We start from the raw sequence: 24,467 nt of genomic DNA, 5'->3' as shown, positions 1-24,467 counted from the left end.
CTTGAGCGACCGACTTCGTCCACGTCGGCTGAGCTTCATGGGATAAAAGAAGCCATCCGATACATTCTTCGCCAGCCGTCGACACAGTGGACCATTTTTTGCGATTCGAAGGCAGCTCTTCAGACCCTGCAACGCGCTAGCTGTTTCAGCCTTCATGAACATGCCCAGCGAGAAGTGAAGTATCTCCACCATCTCGCATTCGTCTCTGGACATCGTGTGACACTACAGTGGCTCCCAGGCCACTGTGGCATATTGGGTAACCAGAAAGCGGATGAGGCTGCCCGCAGGGGCCTAGGATTGAGAACACGGAGAAGGATTTTTTTTCACGAAAAATGATGCCTCAGCTATGACTAAGGCAGTAGTTTTGGCTGAGAGAAACCGCTTATGGTCCCTTCCGGAGTTTCATCAGGCCTTTCTATATTGCATAGACCCGTACATGAGAATGAGGCTGCCGGAACGACTACCTCGCCGACTGGAGACACTGTACCATCGACTGCGCCTTAATGCAGCGTTTACAAATTCGTTCCTTCATCGTATAGGCCAGACTTCCAACCCATACTGTGACAACTGTGGCTCACCCGAAACCATCGAACATATACTACTAGAGTGCTCTGCTTATGCTGAATCAAGGGCCCGTTTACAGCAAAGAATTGAATGTCTCCAACCTGGACCAATAACACTAAGCTTGATGCTTGGACCATTCCACTCACCATCCTCCCAGCGCAAAGCCCTGTCTGCATTATTTGAGTACCTGTAGGACATTGGCGTCGCTACAACACTGTAGCCATCTCCATAGCATGTGCAGTCAAGTTTTTTACTCAGCTTAAACAGGACTCTATTCATTTTTAATTTTTATTCTTTTTTTTATTCTTATCTTTTGTCTCCTACTCTTCTTCTTCCCCCTTCTTCCTTTGTTTCCTTCTCCCCCCTTCCCTGCAGAGTAGCATGTCAGCGAATTCATGCTGGCAAACCTCTCTGTTTTCTCTGTAATAAAGAGTCTCTCTCTCTCTCTCTCTCTCTACCCCACTTGATAAAGAACTACCATTACTCCAAAGCGCTTCTTACACTGCAGCAAATGTGAAAGCATTGGTACGTGTTTAAGTGCTCCGGAGTGTTGGGCGCCAGGAGGAGAGGCACGGCCGCTCGGTGGAAGCAAGGTCTCCATCGAGCGGCCGTGCGAGAGGCATTGGCCACAGCACAAGCAAGCGTGTGCGTCGGCGAGCCACACGGAGCACTCGGGCTCCCTGGAGACTACTGTGCCTCTGGGTGCGGCAGTGGAAGAAAAAGGAGCTCAGCGTAATTACTGGTTTCCCTAAATTGGGCTTTCTCACATTTTACACTCCAGTGAAGCCTACTCATAAAGAAGCGAGTTCTTGCGTGCTCTGCGACGCCATACTGTGCAACACTGAACTCTGCGGCACAAACTCAGCGGCACCAAATTGAGTAACGCTGAACCCTGCGACATAACTAAGCGATAAGTGATGTCCACGCATCCTCACATCATAATAGAGAGCCCAGGAGTCCCCGTAGGTTCACTTCGATTGCTAAATTCGTTATTTGCGTAAAAGAAAGCCGGGCACGGCCGGGTTTGCAGTAAGGCTGCTATGGCAGTTGATAAGCGCACTTGCTGTGTCCTACAAGCGGAATTATATTGATGAGTCTTGCACTTATAAGCGCGCTTCTCCCGATTTCTGACGTGTCCTTTCACTGTCCTCACTTTGCAAAGGCAACGCGTGGTTGGTTACTTCAGTTAACACAAGAGACAAGGCGCACCAGCCGGGACTGGCCAGTCAAAAACAATAAAGCTGCGCCTCGTTTGCCCAAGCCTGATTCTGTTGGGTTCGCGGCTTGGCAGCCTGTCGGAAACAAGAAAGCAACTAAAAAAAAAAGCTTGACGGAACATAGCATTTGAACCAATGGCATGGCTGTTAGTGACCCTCTCAATTCCGGCCGCTGCGGAATGGCGAAACGTATGTACGATGGACCCTACCGCATCCCACCTCGTTTGCACCTCTTTTTTTTTTATAAAAGACGTATATTAATGAGAGTATCTGATTCTATGAGGCGAATGTGTGATGTTCATATACAACAGAATCAGTGCTCGCATCGCTGCGGGATTGGAAACGCTGAAATTCTTACAGAGTGCTTCAGTGTGGAGAAAGGAAGGGTAGGAAGCTTTGAGCAACTCTTTCTGTGGCACATCGAGACATTCGCGGCTTACAATCGTCTCAGCTTCTTCAAAATACACTGGCTGTGGTTACGTACCACTAAAGAATTTATTTAAGTGGAACCGCAAGCACAATGGTTTTAATGAACATGTATCGCTTGCAAAGACCTGCCACCGAATGCCGAAATATCCATTGTAAATCCCAAATAAAAAGTTATACAGTTGCTGGGTATAAAATCTAGGAAGAACTTATACGAGCCATCCGTCGCACAGTTTGAACAATTCGTCAAGTAATTTCCCGGGGATTTTACACGCAAGTTTTTTATTAGTAGTTTGGTTTACCTTCGTTTGTTTGTTTGTTGTCTTCTTCGTTCGTTAGTTCGTCTGTCTGTTTGTCTGTTTGCTTGTCTGTCTGTCTGACTGTCTGTTTGCTTATCTGTCTGTCTGTTTGCTTGTGTGTCTGTCTGTCGGTTTGTTTGCTTGTCTGTCTGTCTGTTTGTTTGTTTGCTTGTCTGTCTGTCTGTTTGTTTGTTTGTTTGTTTGTTTGTTTGTTTGTTTGTCTGTCTGTCTGTCTGTCTGTCTGTCTGTCTGTTTGTTTGTTTGTTTGTTTGTTTGTTTACACCCATGGCAGTGCATACAGCGCGTGTTCCCCGTGTCAACGACAATGGCTGATCTCTTGTCGCGTGATGTCTGGAAGTAGCGCTGCTTCGTGACCGGGGAGCTCCCACCTGTGCTGCTTCCTGCCGTTCCCGCCAAAGAATAAAAACTACAAAGAGGATCACAGGCGAGCCATGCTGCGCGCACACAGCGTTGAGGAGAGAGCAGGCACGCAAAACCGGCGTTTTTTTTTTTTTTTGTTTGCGCTGTCCCCCAAAGCAGCTGTGGAAGCGGAAGGCATTGCCGCAAGGGGAACACAGCTGCGCATTCATGCAGCCTTTGACAGACGACTCCATGGAACTTGTGGCCAGCAAGAAACATATTTAGGGAAATTCAGCACTCCTTTCTTTAGTACAGAACATGAAGTAGAGGTAAGGTCACCAAGTACTTCTTTTTTACAACAGAGGCTATTCTTCGGAAGGCTGCATCTGAACATTTTTGAGGTGAGTGTAGAGAATTTGCGCTCCTTTGTTGCGATAATCGACCGCAGGGCTGAAAAATTCAAAAGATCATGATGTATTACAGGATCAAAAATGTTTGGCAAATCTTACCTGCGCCCATAAGAAAGGTGGGATCTGAAAGGTTGCTATTTGCAAATAATCTCAGTGATTTGCATACTGCCATTTTGGTTTTGTTTTCTGTTTGCTTTTTGAGGAGGTCCGGCAACAACTCAGCCTTTTTCTTGTTGTTGTTATTATGTTGCTTTTTATTTTGTTGTATGCGCGCTGCTTTGTGATCAAATAAAGCAAACTACAAATGCTGACAGTGCCTAAACAGAAGAGTGGTGAAGGTCCTAACCTCGTTTATTTCAGAAATTATTAATAACGAATGAATGAGGCCAAATTGTTTGTTGTTGTTGTTTGTGGTTTGACGGAAAGGAAAAGGAAACGACGTGCCCTGGGGATACTTTTGAGCTCGGCAGGGAGCTCACCTGCATACAACCCTGTGCGGAGGAAGGGAAGTAGAGGGGGAGTGAAAGGATAAAGTAGAGTGTTAGAGAGATAGAGAAAGATATGAATAAACGATAAAGAATAAGAGATAGGGCTGTCAGTCCGGGCACATCGGTCAGTAACACGGCAGTCCGGGCTGCAGCCGCTATTTGAGGCCGGTTGCCTCCAGGTAGTGGAGCAGGTGGGCGAAGACTGCCCGTTGGGCAGCCGTAGACCTCTTCGGGAATAAAGGAGCCGAAAATTAATTCTGTGGGAGCGCGGGAGAAGGGAGGATGGGGCCATGCATGAGTGCGTGGATATGCGTGCTCTGTCGTGCTTGGCATAAACTTAATTTTGAATTTATATTTCAATTTATTTCGGACATGAATACATACATGCAGTTATGTCCACGAGGCGTGGCAAAATGAGACTCGTACGTTTCCTGACGAGGCCAACACTTCGGAAGTAGACATCGAGAAGGAGTGGATGCAATCAAAGAAAACCGAAGAGTGCAAAAACTATGCATTAAAACAGAAAAAAGAACACTTGGAATATATGATAAAGATAAAACGAGCAAGCACACTTGGTGCAGTGTACAAATAAGATGTTGATCACATGCGCATATGAAAACTAATCACATTTCTGGACAATAGCTTGTTACAATCGTATGTTTATACAAGATAAACAGTTAACATAGGTGATGCACACCACAATAACTTGGTTATTCCATACAATGTTCAACACGCACGAAAGTCAGTAAAGACCGGGTGTATCTAGCGGAAGCAGTCTTATTTTCCTTTTATATTTCCAGACAGTTTTAGAGTTATGAGCTGCATCAATTACGGAGGAATGGCTGTTACAGAGATATACAATGTTATTATGTGTAGTTTGGCCACCATAGTTTCTCCGGGGTCCATGTCTGACTAGCAATTTCGTATATAAATTATATACTACATCTCGATATTAATGTTTGTCAAAGAGGAGTGCAAAGTTATTCTTAATTTCGTGATGAAGACAAATTGCTAAGAAGAGACTATACTGTTTAGAAAAGGGTAAACTTTTTATAATTCGAGAAATGAGCTTCCTGTTTGAGATATCGGGCATACGAATCCTTACGCTTTCCTTTGGAAGTACTGGAGCCGATCTGAGCCAGCTTTATTACCTAATCCCCATACTAAATGGCGATACACTGGGGGTAAATGAATAAGGGAAAAATACAATTGTTTCTTCAACCACATTGTTAGATCTGTCTGAGCCGGTACAGCAAACACTTACTTGGTGTGTAGCTAGCATGCAGTGCCTGTGCGCCTGCCGACGTACGGGTACGATGCGATCTGGCAAACCGTATGCAGGGACTTGACATCGCTCTCGACCGAGCACAGCCAACAATAAAGAACGCCAGAAAAACATGAGAAAAGTAAGCAGGCCTTTTTTGTGTTAAGACAGTTGTTTTGAAAGGCTGGAAAGAAATAAATTACGGAAAATGTGCGCTCCAGGTGAATCCCAAGCCCACAATCTTCGCATAAGGCTACCGATGCTCCACAGGAACGGCGTTATTCTCTTCCGCTGATCACAGGCGGCTAATAAAATAGGCGATGTCTCAAAGATTCAAAAATGGTAAAAGATTGCTAGTACTGATGTCACATTTTTCAGTTAAGGTTGTAACGGGCAAGTTTCTTAAAGTGACCCTAGGTTCACACTGGTCATTACAAGATGTAAGGACAGACACATGGAACTTAAGGGGCGAAGCATCTTATAGGGGCTCGGGCTGTCTGAGTCTCCTGTCGTCGTTTCCTGTAGTCGCAGTGCTAAAACACAGGGACCCTCGTTTTCCAACGCCTCACGCTAGAACGTAACGCGTACTAAGAGAAAGTGCAGATTGGATAAAACCAGTTCAATATAAACTAACATGATTTAAAGATTTGTGGAAGACTCCCTGCCCGCTTCAGCAATCGTCAAGCGCAAGCAGAAGCTGTTTTTAGACGGGTTATAATTTGTTTGACACACACCCACTGGCTCTCGACGCTAGGCCTGATCGGGTCGGGTGGTTTGTCGAAGCAAGAAAAGTCATACTTACCTGGTTCCGGGGCCTCGTGGATCACCGCGGTGATCCACGAGGACGAGCGCCCAGGGCGAGGTGTCGGCATTACATTGCACTCGCGTTGACCCATGCCACTACCCAAACTGGGACGGATAGGGCATGCAAATTGCTTATAGCCGGTTCAACGCAAGTGAGGGCGCCACTGCCTCAGCAAGCGCGTGATTGCTCCTCCCACCAGCGCTTCTCCGGCGCCCAATCATTGAGCGCCGTGTGGCAAGAGAGCTGGTGGTGGAACGCAATTTATTGGCCTTTAAAAGGGGATGGGGTTGGGGAAAGGAGGCCCGGCCCGGCTCAGGGCAATCCGAGTGCCATGGACGGGCCTGTGCTCTGCCGACCAGAAGGAGCTTGTCCTCGCCGGGAGGGGCTGTCCAGGATAAGCCTCCAAGGCCTAGGAGCATGACGGTACGGAATACGGATGCTGCTACTGCTGGCTTGTTGTGGTGCCTGTCTCGAAAGCAAGAGAGGAGGAGTGCCCATCCGAGGGACCGGAAGAGGGGCGGACGGGAGGCCCGGGGTGTGAGTGCAAAGCCACACCATGTGCTCCACGGTTCCGTCGCCTCCACAGAACTTGCACTGAGGGTTGGTGAACTTCATCGGGTAAAATTGGTGGAGTCTGACTGGACACTTGAGGGTGTTTGCCTGCAGTCGCCTTAGCATTGTCTGTTGTGGTTTGGTGAGGTTGGGATGGGGATGTGGCAGCCGTCGCCGCCTGGACCGGAAATGCTCAATGATTTCCGCGAAAGACGTCAGGCTATCGGGTATGGAATCCACAGTTTCGTCTTCATTGAAATTGGTGTTTACAGAACCGGGTGGAGGAGGGCGAGTTTGAGGGGCTCGACGCTTGTGGGCGACGTGGGTTAGAGCGCTGGCCACCGCGTGAGCTCGCTCATTGCCCCTGTTGCCTGAATGTGCCGGATCCAAAGTAGGTGGAATGTTGTACTTGTGTGGTGGTGCCTTGATGGCGAGGCGAGCAGAATCTCCTGGGCTGTCTTTGAGACGACCCCGGAGATGAAGTTTCTGCATGCCACTGCTGAGTCAGAGACTACGTAGATGTTGGGGGACATTGTTGGTGCCTGAGCAATGGCCAAGGCGATTGCCACTTCTTCGGCTTCCAGGACTGAGACCGGTGGAAGGATTGTCATATCGGAGACGGTGTGTCCATTGACGACGACTGCAACCATAAGCTTTTCATTGTAGTTGGCGCCCCTGATGGGCAGGGCTGCAGCATCCGTGTAGAGAACCGCTTGTGGCGGGATGCGCGATAGGCGCGCTTCGATGGTAGCCGCTCTTTTCCACCTGCGGTCACGATGTTGCATGGGATGTTTCTGGGGATGGGATCGACGTGTATTCTAGACGTCGGTAAGAAGTGGTTTAATCGGATCTCGGGAGGCCCATGCGTGGGGAGGCCTAGGCGTCGGAGTACGTGTGCCCCCACCTCTGTTTTTTCGAGCCTTCTGTATTGGCACGTCAGATGGGCTGAGGTTAGTTCATCAATCGTGTTATAGAGACCCAGTTCTTCTAATCTGTCTGTATTGGTCCATTGTGGTAGGCCCAGCACCTGTTTATAGCATTTCCGTTTAATGATGTTTATCTCTTTTTTAATGTTTTATATGGCAAGAGAGAGACTTGCAATCTTTGAATACACTTATTTCTTTTTTATAAGCTGAATACACTTATTCACTGCATGCTTCGCCTATCCCCAGGTTTCACGGTAGTGGAGGTGGCCCTCTTTAGAGATGGCCCTCTGAGCACCTTGGGTGCTCAGGCTGTCGGCGTGTCATGTAGTCGCGGTACTAAAACACTGGTAAACTTGTTTTCCAACGCCTCGCGCTAGAACGTTTGATCTCCATGGGCAAAAAGCGTACTAAAAAACAAACCGGGACACTCGTTTTTCAACGCCTCGTGTAGAAAGCTTCGTGCTTCACAGACACGAGACTTTTACAGCAGAGCTGCATACCTCTACACCCAACGGTTTCATCTCCGTGAGAAAAACCTCCAAGGCGCCAAGGCCTAAGGCGCCGAGCGCTCAGCATCGAAACCGCATTATACATTTCATCATAACTTCTAAACCGCGTCATCAAAACCGCATCATATACACTGCATGCGTCACCCCTCTTCAGGTTTCAGTTTAGTGGAGGGGACCTGGTTTTTGTTTTATATATACAGAGGAACCCCGGTTATCTGTCCCAGGGTTTTACGACAACCCTGTTTTTACAACTTACAAAAGGGGCCCAGGAGAAGTCCCCGCAGAAACAATGCCTTAAAAACCTCGGTTATCCGGCGCGATTTTATGCCTGACCCGTGTTATTCGACGACTCACAAGATGCGCGCCACCGATCGGCAGACGAAATTAAAACTGCCGCGGTCCTGTTGCGCGGACCTTGAGCCTGTTCGATCGGTTCTCTCCGGCATTGCTTTCCTCTCCGTCCGATTTTTCCTTTCGTTCCCTTCAGCAGCTCCTTTGCACAATGGCCTCTTCCCTCTCCTCGCTGGCATCGCGTCTTGTTGCGCAGCAGGTCGCACGGACAGTGTACAGGGATTCATTTCTCCCACTCAGCAGTGAATCGCCAACGAGGATACGATGACAGGGTTACCTTCCCATGTGCTTGTCGTCATCGCGTGTGCCATGATTGCACTGGCTGGTGGAATCGCGTCAGTGGACTGCGGTACAAGGTTTGTTTTATACAGCGTGATTGACCCCTGCACTGCATCATTCTTTTTCATTTTTGGGATTATTTGGGTCTCCGAGCCTTGCGTAGCATTAGTTTGTAGTTTACATTTCAATTTCTCGCAAATCTGTCGCGCGAAACTGAATTTATAGCGTATTGCTGTTGTTAGGATTTTACGACGCCCGCATTTTACGACGCTGTCTCGCAGTCCCGAGAAAGTCGTATAACCGGGGTTCTACTGTATTTAATAGAACCAATTGGCTCAATGTCGCTTACGGCCCGGTGTTGCGGGGCTGCTTCGGTGTAGTACCGCACGGGCTCGTACGAAGGGCTGGACGTTCACCGCAACCAAGCTGCTTCGGGGCGGGCTTGAACGGTGACGTGGATTCCGCCGCGGTCCCGCCGCTGTGGCTCCGGCCCGAGGGATGGACCGCGCTCAGGCTGCTGCTACGCGGGCTCGAGCGATGAGGTGGAGTCCGCCGCGATGAGGTCGCTACTGCGCGGGCTCGAACGGTGGCTGGTCGTCGGTTGGCTAAGTGTGGATGCGGATGCTTAGATGTTGCACCCGAGCGATGGCTATAGACTCCGGAACCCGACGACCCCCTGTCTTCTCTCTAGCGCTTCTTGCGACTCGTCTCATCCGCTCCCCGGATCGCTCTCCTCCTCTCTTCGGTTGGCCTCCTCTTTTAGTACTTTTCATCGCTTTGTTCCACTCCCCCTGCCTCGCTGTAGTTGACGCTGTCCCTTCGTCTGTGTCGTCATTGAATCGTTCCCGTAGCGTCCGCCGGGGTCATAATGACTGTCACACTCAGGCTGTCACAAAAGGTGTCTTTTTATCGTATGGGTTCGAGCGGCTTCCTAGCAACGGGACTAATAGGCCCAGTATACAAGATGAGCAATTGGCGCTTCCCAACGCTAAAGCACGGCCGCTCGATGGAAACAAGACCTTGTTTCCATCGAGCAGCCGTGGCAATAGCCTGTCTTCGCTCCCAAAATTGCCATTGTTGGCCCGGTGACGCGGTGCCAGTACGGCGCACTGAGCCGTTTTTCAGAAGAGTCCCCTACCGGAGTCCCTTCGCCGAACATTAGGATTTCAATGTGCGCACGCTCACACGCATACACTGGACTTCTAGGCCCTGTACAAGATTAGACTGTGACGGCTTCACAGCGCTAGCCTGTTTTCGCGCCGGTTCCCGACATTGGCGTTGTTGGCCGGATGACGCGGTGCCAGTATGGCGCCATGAAAGAGAGAGAGAGAAACTTTATTCTTTAAACAGCCCTAGTCCGGGCCGTCGTGCCACAGTCTCTTCATTAGGAGACGGCTGGTCCGTAGAACTCCCAGAGGTCCGCACTAAAACGAAGGCAGTGGGCTGCCAGAAGTTCTCGCGTCGATTTGACATCTACGCCAGGACCCGGGTCCAACCAGTCCTCCCAGGAAGCGATGCGGGAACGCAGGTGTGGTGGTAGGTATGGCGTATGGCACTCCCAGTAAAGGTGTCGTACTGATGGGTAGGAAGGGCAGTTGGGTGTGGAGCAAGTGGGACGCGAGAGGATACCATGCATGTAGTGGATACGGGATGGAGTGATAAGAGATGAGGTCGTGCTTTCCGGACCACAGATGCGGCTTCAAGGGAGAGGACGAGGTGGGGTACCGGAAAACACTGCCTGCTTGTGCGTAGCTCGCAGAGGTGCTGTCGGCATGCCTGATGTCCTGAAATCTTTTGAGTGCCAGGGTGGTACACATGGGGCCACAACATGGACGGACCCGGGGAGAGTACTCGGGTAAGCTCGTGTGCTCGAGCATTGTCGTCCAAGTTGGCGTGGCCGGGGACCCATACCAGCGTTATCTTGTAGGGAGGATGGGCGCGAAGGGCGCAGTTGAGGGTGTCAGAGGTATGAGGGTGTGTGGTGTATCGGGAAATATTTCGTAGCGCCTCCTGTGAGTCACGAAACAAGAAAATTGGGGTGGCAGGGGGCTCGACTTTCACAGCGTATTCGACGGCGGCGGCTATGGAGAATTCTTCGAGGGTTGTACAAGTTGGGGCGTTTTTGAAGTGGACAATGGTGTCTACAGATCTGGTAGGGCTATGGAGGGCGATAACACCATCTCTAGAAGTGGAGTCAAAACTGGCGTCCGTGAATTAGAGATTGCCGCACCATTCTATTTAAGTCAATTAATGCGCCTGTTCAATGCTTTTGTGCCTTGTTGCATGCGGACCAAGTTGTGAGCAGGGTGCATGTGGCGAGGAATACGCACAATTACTAGGTTTGGGAAGCTAGACCAGGGAGGAGGTTCGGGAGGGATTGGGGGAAGACTGTCTGTTGGGTAGTTTAAGAGGGTGAGAATCGTCCGACCTGAAGCCGAGAGCTTTAAGCGCTCGAGCTGGGCCTGGAGGTGAGATGCGATCCGTTCCTCGAGGGTATTATGAATGCCTACGGCTAAGACGCCTTGTGTGGCGGCATAATGAGGTATCCCCAGTGCCAAACGGTACAGGGCACGGAGGGCTCCTTCAAGACGGTTTGTCTGGGCAAGTGAGAGGCGGAGGTAGGGCACAGTGTACAGGACGCGACATGTCGCGAAAGAGTCCACAATGCGGAGAAGGTGAGGCTCTTTGAGGCCTTGTGTGCGGTTAGAAACGCGCTTGACAAGATGAGAGACCTGAGAGATCTGGGAGTGGAGTATTTGTAGTTGAGGAACAGCAGATCCATTGCGTATGAGGGTGAGGTCCAAAATTTTTAAGGAATCCACTTGTGGTATGGAGGCTGCGCCAATCAACAGCTGTATTAAAGAGCGATCGGGGTCAGGGCCTCGTCGGTGAGACACCACTAAAAGGCCAGATGTTTAGCCCTATGGAAGATGCATGGTCGAGAATGGAGTCGCAGGCCAATTGTAAGGTTTCCTCGATATGTGCCGGACTACCGCAGTTCCCCCAAAGGGTATTGTCATCCGCGTAGATGGAATGATTGAGGCCGGGGATCCTGGCTAGGCGCGGGGGCAGTGATGACAGGGCAAGGTTAAAAAGAGTGGGGGAGAGTATAGAGCCGAGGGGTCCCTGATGTGAGATAAAAAGGGGTAGCCTGTGAACCGGGAATCGAGTTAGCGGCAGTGCGGTTCGAGGGGAAATCTCGAATGTAATTGTACATGCAGCGGCCGCACCCCGTTGATGCCAATGTGTCGAGGATGGGGGTATGAGCAACGCGATCGAAGGCCTTTTCTAAGTCTAGGGCTAGAATAGCCCGCAGTTGGGCTGAGCTCGAAATTTCGTACAGATCCTCTTTTAGGCGGAGTAGGGTGTCTTGGGTGGAGAGGTGGGCTCGGAAGCAAGTCTGGGTGGCAGGCAAGGGAGCGTGATGTGTGAGATGCCACTCAAGACGAGTGAGAGCCATACGCTCGAGCAGCTTCCCGACACACGAGGTAAGCGAAATGGGCCGTAAGTTGGTTGGCGTATGGGGCTTACCAGGTTTAGGAAGGAGAACAACTTTTGAATGTTTCCAAGTTTCTGGAATTCGGCCAGTTTCCCATATGCTATTGAAAAGGCGGAGAAGATCTTGAATACCCTCATCTGGGAAGTTTCGGAAGAGCTTATATTGCATACCATCCTCACCCGGTGCGGTATCTCGTAACTCCTCCACTAGAACCCCACCCTTACCCCTAGCGAGCGATGGGAGATCTTGCTGTCCAGCCCCGCCTTGGAGGATCAGCTGCGGCTGGTTACCAGGGGCCAGGTGGCGAATGCAGCATATGGAATCCTGTGAAGAGGGATCCGCTCTTATCCAGCGCGTTTAGCGCTGACATGCTGTGCAATTAAAGTTGTTCCTCCCCCTCCTCCTTGTCGTAGACGGTCGAGAGCGTTGAGTAGTTCGGTCAACGTAAAGGGAGTATCCAGAGGAGATGGTGAAAATGTGTGAATTGGAAGAGCGGGCAGTGGGTTATCTGAACTGACAGGGAAGTGGAGGAGTCGCAGATCATTAGCGAGTTCTGTAGGAGAAGCCCCACTGTTGAGCAGGATACGAGAGATGGGTTGACAAGGGCAGGAGGGGTTAATAAGGACACGGAGGAGGCGCCAAGCACGTTTAGTATGCATTCGTAGGCTAAGTTCATCACACAGATTTCACCAGTTGAATCGAACAAGTTCATCAGCATACGTTTGGGCCTCTTGGGTCAAGATGTTTATACGGAGGCGCAGTTTCCGATTGTGTTTCTGGCGGCGCCAACGGCTAAGAAGAGAACGACGGGCATCCCATAGGTGCAGGAGGTGGGTGTCGATGTAGGGCGCCTCCGTGTTCTGGTAGACGCGTTTAGTGTGCCGCTGACAAAGATCCTGTATCTGCTGAAGCCAGGAATCTGGATCCGCGGGGTCTAAAGGGGGAAAGGAGGCCTCTGACTGCATGCCAATCTGTCAATTTTGTAGGCTTATGTGCTCGCCAGCGTGGGCGAGTGGATGATAACGTGATTTCCAAGATGGCCTGGTCACTGCCAAGGAACTCGTGCGTGTGTGACCATGTTGGGCAGCCTGGGCCTATGTAGAAAGCTAAGTCCGGAGTTGTGTCTCGGGCAGCACTGTGGCCAGTGCGTGTGGGAACATCAGGATCTGTGAGGAGGGAGTACGATTTGCGCTGTATTATTTCCGCTAGAGCACGGTCACCAATCCCGATTTGAGGGTAACCCCAAAGGGGTGGGGGCAATTGAAGTCCCCCAGGACTAGACGTGGTGGGGTCTGACGAGCGCTTTTTGGGGAACAGTGAATCTAGGGGCTGAACCCTCTTGCCTTGGCGGTGGTACACATTAACGAGTTGTATGGGTTGGATAAGTGTAGTAAATGAGACGACTACCCCGTGGGCCAGAAAATCTGGGGAAGATGGAAGGGAGTCGACAAGCGGAGTAAATGGAAGGTGAGAGGCTATAAGAGTGATAAGGCAGAGTGAGCTAGGATCCGTGGAGTTCCCTGTGTGATAGACCGCATAGCCAGGGGTTCACGGCAGGCAGAAAGCTTCTTGTAAGAGAATTACGTCCGGGGGGGCGGGGGGGGGGGGTAGGGCGAGTTTGAATAAATGCACTAAGAGAGTTTCCGTTTGAGACCTTGACAGTTTCATTGCCACACTGAGATAACAAGGGATTGGGAGGGAGAGGTGGATGCTTGCCCATTAGTCGAATTCGTCGGAGCTGATGTCGACATCCTCAGTTTCGGCGGTGGGGCTTTGCAGATGAGCTGGGCGTTTTCCAGCACTGCCGGAGTCGGCGCCCAAGTTAGGGGGCTGTCGGTCGAGGCTGAAGCTATGATGAGGCGCGGGTCGTTTTCCAGACTTGCGACACTGGGCGTCTTCCACTCGTTGCAGGCGCTCTCCTAGGGCGTTAACAGCCTGGATGAGCCCCACTAGCAATGAAAATAAATCGGCCACTGTTGCGGGGGCTTTCGCAGAGACTGTGATGCGGCAAGTGGCGGTGGACTGGGGTGCTGCCATAGCTGCGCGGTAGACGGGTGATTCAGTGATCGGGGATGACGAAAGTTTGGTCGGTGCTCCTTGATGGGAACCGGGAGGAGTCGACTTGCTCACATAGGAGTGTTGGGACGTTGCTTGTGTCTCTGGCTGACCTGGCGGCGGGAGCTTCGGCCATTGGACACGACCATTGTGTTTGGAAGGGGGGAGAAGGGGGGGGGGAGTGGCGGCGGCGCTAGGTTTTTCCTTCCTTTGGATGAAGAGCGTTGACGTACTTTGGAACGCGAACGGGATCGATGACCTGAAGTGTGCTTTGTTCGGAGGGCCTGGATGCGTTTCTTGGCTTGTTGTGCCATGAAAGCGACTGCTTGCTGGCGGGCGGGGCAGTCGGTGGAGGTGCTGGCGTGCGACGACGCATGACTGCGTACCGAAGTGCCGCCATGAGCGGTTTCATGAGACGAGCTACCGACCGGAGTCCCTTCGCCGAAAGTGAGCCGGACGTCACAGTTGGCCACGATGGAAGGAGCTCAGGCTAAACATTGAAACAGTGGAAGGTCCATAAAAAATGGTTCAAGACACGTCATTTCTACTTAACATAAAAGGTTACCTACAAGTTCTGTGTATCTTCTTCATAGCCACTCCTAATGGCGAAACATGCCAAACACCCCAACATGAAAGGGGATTTCCAGGACGGCGCTTTAAGCCCAACTCTTTTCAGCATATGCATGTAGCCTCCCACCATTTGTCCTTAACGTTGCCAATATTTCGTTGTAAGAAGGAAAAAATGATACCCGGGCCTCAGGCAGTAAACGCTGGAACATTCACGCCAAACTACAGACGATAAGGCGTGCAACAAAACGGCGAAGAGTGTGTCAGCCCTGCAGTGAATGCGTTTGGCAAAATTAACTATCTGCGCTTGAGATTTCGGCGGAAACAGTTACAACCAACGTTTGTGTTTAAGCGCATAGATTCGCTGATATGCCGGTGCAAACACTGTAAGCTATACAAGGAGACAGCAGATGTCTTAAGATAAAGTCTAACAGGGTCGACGACTCTACAACGGCTAAACACATTTCACAACACTTTCAAGGTGATTACGAAACCTGAATCCTGGCCAGGAAGCTTGAAAGTTGAAATAAAATTGATAAACAGACATAGAAAAGCTATCACATTCAAAATATTTTTTTGTCGAGGCGAGATTGTAGCAAAACGTCAGACTGCTTTAGAATCTGTTCTGTTCGCACCAGTCTATACTGCATCCTGTTTTCAGTTAAATGAACTCTACGATCCTCCCCAACCAACGGTGCTGCGCTATCGACGACGAAGAGGGCCGATAAAAAAAAAAAAACTTCATCGAGTTCAAGGTAACCCATGTCAAAATTCTTCTGTGTTATTTTTCGCGTTGGCTTATTGCAGTCCAGCTGCCTTTATTCAAATACGCTGTCCCGGTCATGCACAACAGATAGGTTTTATGTCTGACTCATATGAATACTGCATTTCACGCGTGGCGACCGAGTGATTGCCCGGTCGAATACAGTCTGTGAGTGATTAGAAAACTTTAGTTTGACTGCGATTTTCGATGCCCATTTTATTCACCCCGCATCATAGATGTGGCTTTTCGTAGAGTGTCTACTACAAACATATCGGCGCATCCCCTGGGCGGTGCTTCATCATTACTTTGGGTTGTACGAGTCATTCGCTTTGCTTCAGACCAACCTCTCAGAAACGTTTGATTGGTTTAGCTTGCATTATTGTTTTAATGAGCTTTTTTTTTTGCTGGATCATTTCAGGGCTGGTTAAGTGATTGTCACTGATTCGGCTAAAAGTAGGGCGATTCGAGCGCAACCATTAACTCTCTACATTTTCAGTATCTGTTTATACAGCTATCGTTACCGACACACGAGACATCGACAGTGGACACCGTTTTCTCTGTTAAGCCCTTCCAGCGCATTTTGATATGCTTCATCAGTTCTATGCGAATTCAACGAGGAACCGTGTCTGTGGGCCTGTAACTCTTGATATGTCAGTCGCGGAATCAGAAAATGTTTTTTTTTTTTTTATAAAAGACCACGGGCCCTTCACATTTTCACATACAAGCTTCTATGCTGTTTCTGAAAACGTACTTGTGCTTAGTAAAGAAGCGAACTTTAAACTGTCTCTGTGTACAGCTTTCTGGAGGGGTACATGGGATCTCATTTAGGTATCTAATTAAAGACGCTAGGGCTTCATATTTCGATATCAAAATTTCTATATTGCCCTTTAAAAGGTCTGCTCAGCAACGTATTCGTTTATAGTGGGGCAACTGACTTTGAAGGGACCATGCAGACAAAATACAAGTTTGTTTCAATCGAAAGTTTCCCTCGTTATAATAACACTGACACCACTTTAAACGCGAACTTTACTCAAATAAGCTATATAATTAGTAAAAAAAGAAAATGGCCGTGCGACCCACTAGCTCATTTTCCGCACTGGTACCTACGATGTATCATGGACAGTAGTGCGATTGGCTGAGGCCGGCAAAAGCAAACGCAAATTGAACAGTGATTGTAAGTTTGCAGAACAAAGCTATTTGTACTTAAATTTAGGGCACATATTCATTTTATAGCAATAAGAACGGTGGGTTAAACAATAAAAGTTACGAACGAACACGTAAATATCGAGGCAGTTAGTGCGATACTTTGCCGGCTGACACTGCCTAGAACAGCCGTCGGACGCGTTGGACTTGTCTGAAACCGCACCGACCAATGAACATAAGCGCCACGGCTACTTACATGACCATGTTTGTCGAGTCATAGCTTGTAAATGTTTTAGGAAACGATTAGTATCAACCCTAATAAAAATACGGCAGGTGTAGAAGTCCAACCAGAAGCAAAGTGCACACACTGGTATTTCAGCGGTATTGCAGCGCCACCTGTGAAAGTGGGAGATAAATTAAATCAGCCCGGTAGCAGCCCTCTTCAGCAGACCATCTTTAGTTTTAAGGATCTGCTCTCACGTCATTGTAGACGTCAAGAAACACATGATTTAGCGCAAGAATTAAAATTTTTGCTTTAAAGGTATATGTTCTCAGTGAATAAAGCATCTTTTGATGCTGGGCAAGCGCTGAGGGCACTCTAAAACGCCAAATCTTTCAAATAAAACAAACTTGTACTCTGTCTGCATGTCCCTTTAAGGGGGCAAGGTGTATAGCCTTTCAAATGTGCACATGCCGTCTTATGCCAGTATTTCATAAAAGTCACTAAAGGCCCTTGTACCTTGATTCCATAATTTTCATATTGCAGAGAAAAAAAATGTATTTCACTCAGGGACCTGGCATAGCAGTGAAACCGACTTTGAGTGGCTGGGTGTATAGCGCTACATGCGGGTACGTCGGGTCTTAGGGGTTATATACTAAATAAAAGGCCTTGGGGCCGTACTGTTACGATATCAGATTGTTTTCATTGCCCTTGAAAAATTACTTCCCAGCAATAAATTAATCCGAATGGATAAAGTCGAATTTAAAGGAGCTCGGTGTTGAGTAGAGCAGCTTATGGATTGCCGGCGATTTTGACTTGGGGGACCCTTTTAAAGCGAAGCTTTCTTTCCCTCACTGGTGGCATCCGTACACGAAAAACGCATTGTGGGAAAGCCAACTTTCTCTGACGATGATGTCGACCGTGGGTGAAGCAAAAGATGCCTGAAACGCGGAGGTTCCTCTGGTCAAAAGCCAATGTCTAAAGTCCAAAGTCAAAGTCCAAAATCCAAATCCTTACGCCAAACACGCACTGCAAAAAAGCCAACTTACAAAACGGGTTTAGACAAAGGCCCATCAAGCGCAGGTGCACAGAAAACTATTTATCCCTGAACAATCCCCCCGAGTGGGTACGCGCCAAACACTTCAAGGGCATAATCATCATCAAAGTCCAAACTCAGACGACGAACTAATCCCTCTCGAGATTGGACTTTGATGCGACTCGGTTTGCGGCGGAAGAAAGCTTCGCGTGCCAGTTATCCTTGTCGTCAGGCAAAGGAGGTTCCAACTTTTACAGCGAAGCTGTTAGCGTCTCATTGGTCGGAAAATTTCACGACGTAAACGAATAACCCAAGCAGTACCCAGCATTTCTCGCCCAAGACGCCGAGCACAAGAATAGCACGTTTACAGATAAGAATGGAAACCCGTCTCTATCTGTAAATGTGTTATTTTTATGCCAACGGGCATTCTATCTAAAAAATGCGTCAAGCTAATCAGGCGTGCAGCATAGAGCTTAGTATTCGGGTAAAGAAAAAACCACAAAAGAAGCATCAAGACCGCATGATGGTCATAAGGCGCCGGTCAACAATTGGACCCCCCCCCCCCCTTCCCCCATGTGTTCTGGTAAAGATTAGGTTTGCGGCTGCTCTCGAAAGGGGAGGGGGCTCGGCGTCATTCGAGAGCTAGCGCATGCGTCGGGCTAGGCAGGATCAGCAGTTCTCGCCCAAGACGCCGAGCGCGCGCGTCAGGAGCCAGAATTTGCCGCCAGAGAAGCCGCCGAGTTCAAGCGACAAGCCCGCCGAGACAACGAGGAACATTTCACACTCTCCCCCATCCGCATGTGTACTGGTTCACAACAACTCCGCTTGACATCCACTTTCGCAATGCGGGATGGCGTCCATTTTTTCCTTTGAGCCTTTTAAACGTTACAATAGAGTTCAATAATCATCCTGTGCTTCCAATGCTCCTCCTCACGACGCACTCGCCTTCTCCCTCTCTCCAGTAGGAACGCAGGCCTAAGCGAAGCCATTGTACACAACGCAGTTGAAAAACCTGTGCTGGTGATGGATGCGGCTCCCGCAAAGAAGGGGACCGCGCAGTTTCGGCTACAGGACAGCCGGCAGAGCTGGTTCGCGCTAGCCCTGTGCGCGGTGATTCTGCACACGTCCACGCTGGGCAGCCGCTCGCACGGTGCAATGTACGTCGGCATGCGACAGCACTTCAATGTCAGCCACAGCGAGGCTTCATTCCCGCCTTCACTGCAAGCATCGCTTTGCTTGGTCGGAGGTATGCACTGGTCTCAACGCACTGCCTGTAGTGGTGACGCGGAGTAAAAATAAATTACGTTGCATTCGATCAATCGGAAACACGGGGCAAGAATATATATACGAGGCGAATCGGCTCATTGCAGCAAGCGCGGGCGAGTGACCAGATAATGTCACAGCGAAAACCAACATGTACTACAAAGCTTCGTAGCTGCGACGGCGAAGGAGAGGGTAGCGGCACCTGAGGGCGAAATGATAGCGGCCGAAATTCATTCTGGGGCTACGCAGTGAAATTCCGATCGCGGCGGCCACGTAGTTTCTTCTGCCGTGACAGATGCCGCTAGCTGAACCTAAACCGAGCGTTTGTGACGTTATCTGGCCTCCTTAGGAAGCGTCGTTTTTCCTCCTGTTTTGTTCTTGCTCCGTGGGCTGAAAGCTGCTTTAGAATGTTCCAAAGTAACAAAAATTTGAAGCTGCGTATGACTACACCTTCAGGCGCACACCCATATGCATGGAACGTCTCACATTAGAGCACAATAATTCAAACAGGCGCTGGCAGGTAAAAAGCTATTGTTTGTTTTGCTGAAAAAAAAAACAAGAATCACCGTGACCACCCCAACCAGCTTATTTATTCCCACCGAAGAACAAAGGCGTATCTTACGACCATCTAATTGCTCCTGCTGCGTAATCCTAAGACATATTTTGCAACCGAATTTTCTCTCATCCCCCCTATACCCAGCTTGCGATATTCCTCTACTGCTCACTCCATCCCTGGGTAGCCATCTTGTTGCGCGCGTAATACACCCCTTCTTTACATTCTGAAAAGACCTCCAGACAGCAGAAGCAATTGTAGCGGCTCCCAGAATAATCGTGCTGTCTTCTTCGTGTCCTTCTCTTTGTAACTATTTTTTTTCTTCAAAGTGTACCCGCTGGCCGCAGTTGCGATCCTTCTGTTTGCTGAAAGATCCATCCGTCGAAAGATGGGTTGCAAGGGTTACAGCCCGTGCTCATTGGCTTCGTGGTGCTCAACCACTTCAATATCGCACCCATGTCTCCACACATGAACAAAGAACGAAACCTCACCACTGCCGTAAGATGTAAGATTCCCCGCTAATTCCGGCAACGACATGTCTTCACGCCTTCATGCTTATTTGCCTATACGTACCACTCGCGCCGTGATCGCTAGCTAATCAGGCACAGCTTAGTCCAGTAAAAGCAGAATTACTTGCATAGCCTTAACACTGCCCATACCACCCCCCGCCCCAATATAACTAATCTGTACAGAGTCCCAATACGTCACCTATCTTCTGGCTCAGAGTCTAACGTACCCCACGGTGACACCAGCCCGAGCAAATGTCAACGGGCTTGGCAACGTGCACTGGATAACAGGACACACCGCAACGGCTGGGAACGAATGAGCTCATCCACTTGCCTGAAAGGCGCTGCCCGGGTTTCTGCCATCGGTCACCCGGGCAAGACTAGGCTAGACGTAGGAGATTATCCAGGAACCGGGAGGTTTGAAGGCCCAATACACCCTCTTTTCAAAATTCAAAAAACGATGAATTGGAAAGGTATAGAGAGAGTAGAAAAGACTTTATTTTGCCCAGGATGGAGTCAGGGGGTGGGGGAGGGGGGAGAGAAGAGCGGGGAGATCCTCTTCTGTCTTCTTCCCTCTTCAGGCGGCGGCCAGGAGTCCGTCGACCGTAGCGGCGACTTTAGCCTTCCGATTGAAAACGTAAAAATTGTAGAATAGTGCGTGCCGCGTGATGCCTGAACGTGATAACGCGTAAGTAAAACAGGTGTACTCCAGCTAGAGAAGCTGTGGCGTGTGCCAGTCCGCCTGCTGACGTAATTCGGTCGTAAGACGAAGAAATGAAAGCGATAAAGAGAGCAGTAACAAAATCGTTAATAAGCATCTCCAGGTTTTCGCCTCCAATACACGTACGCAGACTTAAGTGCCCCAAGGAGTTCATTAAGCCTATGTTTTCCGTACACGCGTCTTGCCGTCGCTGGTGCACTTCCGCGTGTGTAACAATATCAAAAAGACCAACGCCCGATGTCAGTTCCTGTCCCATGCAGCCTCGTCTCATTTTACAGGAATTTTATCCGGCTACCTGTGCGAAGTTGTTCCCCTGCGATGGGTGTCTTTGGGGTCCACGCTGATTGCATCTCTGGCCTTCACTGTGTGCTACTTTAGCCCTAACGTGACCGTCATTTCGCTTCTCTTCGGCTTTATCCACGGTAAGCACAAACTCCATGCTTGCAGCATGCACGCGCTCTACTATATATATGCTGAAGCTCACTTCAAGCCGACACTGTATCAAATATGCGGGCATGGTGTGTCGAAGACCCCTACCAATGTATATTGGATCCGTACGGCTGTCATCTCACCTGACACGTGTGCGAGGCGCTTTAAAAGACAAGCTAAAAGAGAAATACATTTGAAGCCAAGAGCTGGCCCTGAAGTTTGGCGAGCGCGATTAAGGTACTTTGACAATGTGGAATTTGGTGACTTAGCAACTAATCACAACCGAATTATAATCACAGAGCCTCAAAATCGTTTACACTTATTGCGCATCCAAAACTAGTCAAAAAGAAAGCCAAGAGCCCTCTCGTTTAACCTGGGTATCGCTCCCACCTGAACTGTTTGGGAAGCGATTTTTCTGAACCCATAACCATTTCATCTTTGCAATTTGAGTTGTAATTTATTCGGGGACCTTTCATTGCCCGTGCAGGAATGGCCATAAGTGTCACCTTCGTGTTGACGTCAGTGTTGCTGTGCGAGTACTTCGTACGCTGGCGCGCCACAGCATGCGCCTTCAGCAGTGCATCCAAGAGCTCGCACTTCCTTACGCCATTTATAGCCAACTATATCCTCGTCGAATACGGCTCGCCGGCTGTTTTCCTGTTGCTAGGAGCCCTGTCCTTCAACGGATTCGTGGCTGCACTTCTCATCGACATACCTCCATGGCTCGAGAAGAAGAAAGTTGTCGCGAGTGCCACCTCTGCGCCTAGAGCAACAGCATCACATCCCTTGCGGTGTCTAAGCGCCGAGAATGCAGGGGCCGCACCAGCTGATTGCAACAATCTTCCCTCTCCAGAAGGCGCCCATGTCACGGATTCCTTGCTGTCAGCGCTCCCGGAAGGCAACAAAGCTAGCGGATGCAATAATTCCACTCGGGCCTTTGCACGCAATGACGAAAATGCTACTAACCTGGATGCCTGTGAAAAATTCTTGGACCGAGACCTCAAGGACATAGATCTCAGTACTCATGTGGATGCTAGTGGAAGATGCTTGGATGTCGATTTCAAGGACAAAGATCTCAGTGACTGTGTGACTGAAGCAGGTGTGCAATTGACAATTAAAAGCAAACGTTCGAACTCCTTAACCTGCTATTACAAGGTTTCGGCGTTCCTGAGAAAAGCCGCCAGGTCACTCCTTGCAGTGAATTGGAGAGTCTTCGCGACGCCCGCATTCGTCCTTGACTCACTGTCGTTTTCGCTGCAGAATTTCACGTTGTCAAACTTCGTCCTCTTCCACCTTGATGTGACGCTAAATGCCGGCTTAGACGCAGGCTACGCGTCGTACCTTTTCCTGACTTTCAACGCCAGCGTCGTGCTGGGGTGCTTGGTCATCGGCGTCGTCATAGACAGACACTGGCTTTCACTGGAAACAACGATTGTGCTCAGCTGCTTGGGCAACGCGACGGCGTGCCAAGGTCTTGTGTGGTCTTGGTCCGGTGGCCAGCTTCTAGCGTGTGCTGTGGTCCAGGGCCTGAGCTGCGGCGTCATGGCTCCTCTCTCGTGTCCCGTACTCATAAAAGACTTCAGCGGCGAAAGCCTTCCTCTCGTCATGGGCGGCTGCCACACCGTCATGGGAATCGGGCTGCTCACCAGACCACCTCTCATAGGTACTTAAATAATGCTTTTATTTTTTCATCACTTACGTTCACGTAACTGCTTGTTGTTTACGGACATGGTAGACGTATTTACGAAGAGTATGTAAACGGTTCACGTGTTGTTATGAACCGCATAAGATCAAGTAAATCGTTGTACGGTACCTCAGTGTTTGTTACGTAGTCTATGCAAAGATACTCGCATTTCTTGCAGCCTTTCTTCTCCGCGCCACTGTTCAAGTTTCAAAGCGACGCATTTTGTGTTGTCGAGTCTCCAATCTCGAATTGATCCTTTTTTATGACAAGTAATAGATAAACCCGTGGGAGCGAACCTTATTACTCAGTACAGACAATACAGGTTAGCACAAACACTTATGGTCATCTTTATGCCCCGGCCAATGCTCTTTGTTTATTAAACTGAAAAAGAAATGACAACGGAAAATCTGGAAATATCATTATCATCATCATAACGACAATGCTTAGCATCAAGAAGTATTCCAATAGTCTCTAGTTCATCCTCACCATACTAAACTGCGATCACTATACAAGAATAAGACAATAGAAGAGAACCGTACCTAACTTTCTTTTTCCTTTAGACTGATACCCAAGAGCGCAAAACGCTCAATCACGCTATGTATTATGTGGTGGCAGAACCGACGAGGTGAGGCATGGTTGAGAATGATGACCGATCTATTTGCATTATCTACAAGGCGGCCATGTCACAACTCGAGCAAAGCACGCGACAGCCACCTCTTCGTCGTCGTTGTCGTTCTTGGGTCAGAGCGCTGGGCGGCATTGCCAAACTGAGTCCCTGAGTCCCGAACATACACGGATGTGTAGATGCTGGCAAGCGCATCATCATAATTCTAAGGGGTAAACCTCAACAGCGTAAGAGTTTGCGGATGCACGCATGCTATTAACACCATAGAGCTTAAAAACTCTATGATTAACACGTCCCTTCTTCTGAAACGAAACAGTTCGACATGTGAAAATGTATTTAACAAAATGCCTCGCGCACGTGCCAGCGATAAGAAGCATTCATTTGTTGCTTCGAGTGTAAATAATGCTCTCTGACGGTATTTTTTATGTCGTCGTTGTTGCAGATTGCTCTTTCCTAGTGTTAACACGTGTCCTCGGGTGGAAATTACGCAGGATATTTCAAGGATACCCTGGGATCCTACAGTGGAATACAACACATCTTCACTTCCCTCCATGCCCTCCTAGCGGCCATCTGGCTAGCCAGGGTTCTGCGATCACTACGAAGCAATAAATGACGTCTAAATGTTCATCACCAGAAAAAAATTTTGACAACGCAGGTTGAACAGTTGTTTTTTTCTTTTGCTCATCATCGCTGAACTTCGGCACAAACGGCCATGGACGGAAAATTTCGCCGTGCAAGTTCGAAACAAGAAATAGGTGGCATGAACATGGGAAAACTGTGAAAACAGTTGCGATATAGCAATCAGGTATTTCAGTTTTATTGTTACATATTCCTAATATGTATACACCTATATTAGATGAAACGCATCTCTTTAACTCGTCTTGTCCCGCGTCGTTGTCGCGGCGTAGTCCGGATCCCTCCCCCATTCTCCTCGCCGCGGCAGCTGCGCGCTC

The 24,467-nt window shown here is 49.3% G+C and overlaps 1 protein-coding gene across 2 annotated transcripts; it reads left to right on the top strand.

The window, feature by feature from the left end:
• Window positions 1–3,103: 3,103 nt before the first annotated feature.
• On the top strand, window positions 3,104–24,161 carry LOC144147405 (uncharacterized). 2 transcript variants are annotated; one of them, XM_077679530.1, is made up of 6 exons: window positions 3,104–3,267; window positions 15,233–15,326; window positions 18,696–18,979; window positions 21,055–21,198; window positions 21,693–22,868; window positions 24,006–24,161. In XM_077679530.1, the coding sequence occupies exons 3-6, from the start codon at window positions 18,757–18,759 to the stop codon at window positions 24,125–24,127; spliced, it is 1,665 nt and encodes a 554-aa protein (XP_077535656.1). In that variant the 5' UTR covers window positions 3,104–3,267; window positions 15,233–15,326; window positions 18,696–18,756; the 3' UTR covers window positions 24,128–24,161. The 2 variants fall into 2 exon arrangements, with proteins under 2 accessions (XP_077535656.1, XP_077535658.1); XM_077679532.1 differs by lacking the exon at window positions 21,693–22,868.
• The last annotated feature ends 306 nt before the right edge of the window (window positions 24,162–24,467 follow it).

The sequence above is a fragment of the Haemaphysalis longicornis genome, unplaced genomic scaffold (assembly GCF_048455015.1).
Source record: "Haemaphysalis longicornis isolate Haplotype H1 unplaced genomic scaffold, Haemaphysalis longicornis Haplotype H1 scaffold_7, whole genome shotgun sequence".
Taxonomy (NCBI): domain Eukaryota; kingdom Metazoa; phylum Arthropoda; class Arachnida; order Ixodida; family Ixodidae; genus Haemaphysalis; species Haemaphysalis longicornis.
Note: the sequence above shows the minus strand (reverse complement) of the source record. Positions and strands in the feature narration are given on the sequence as shown.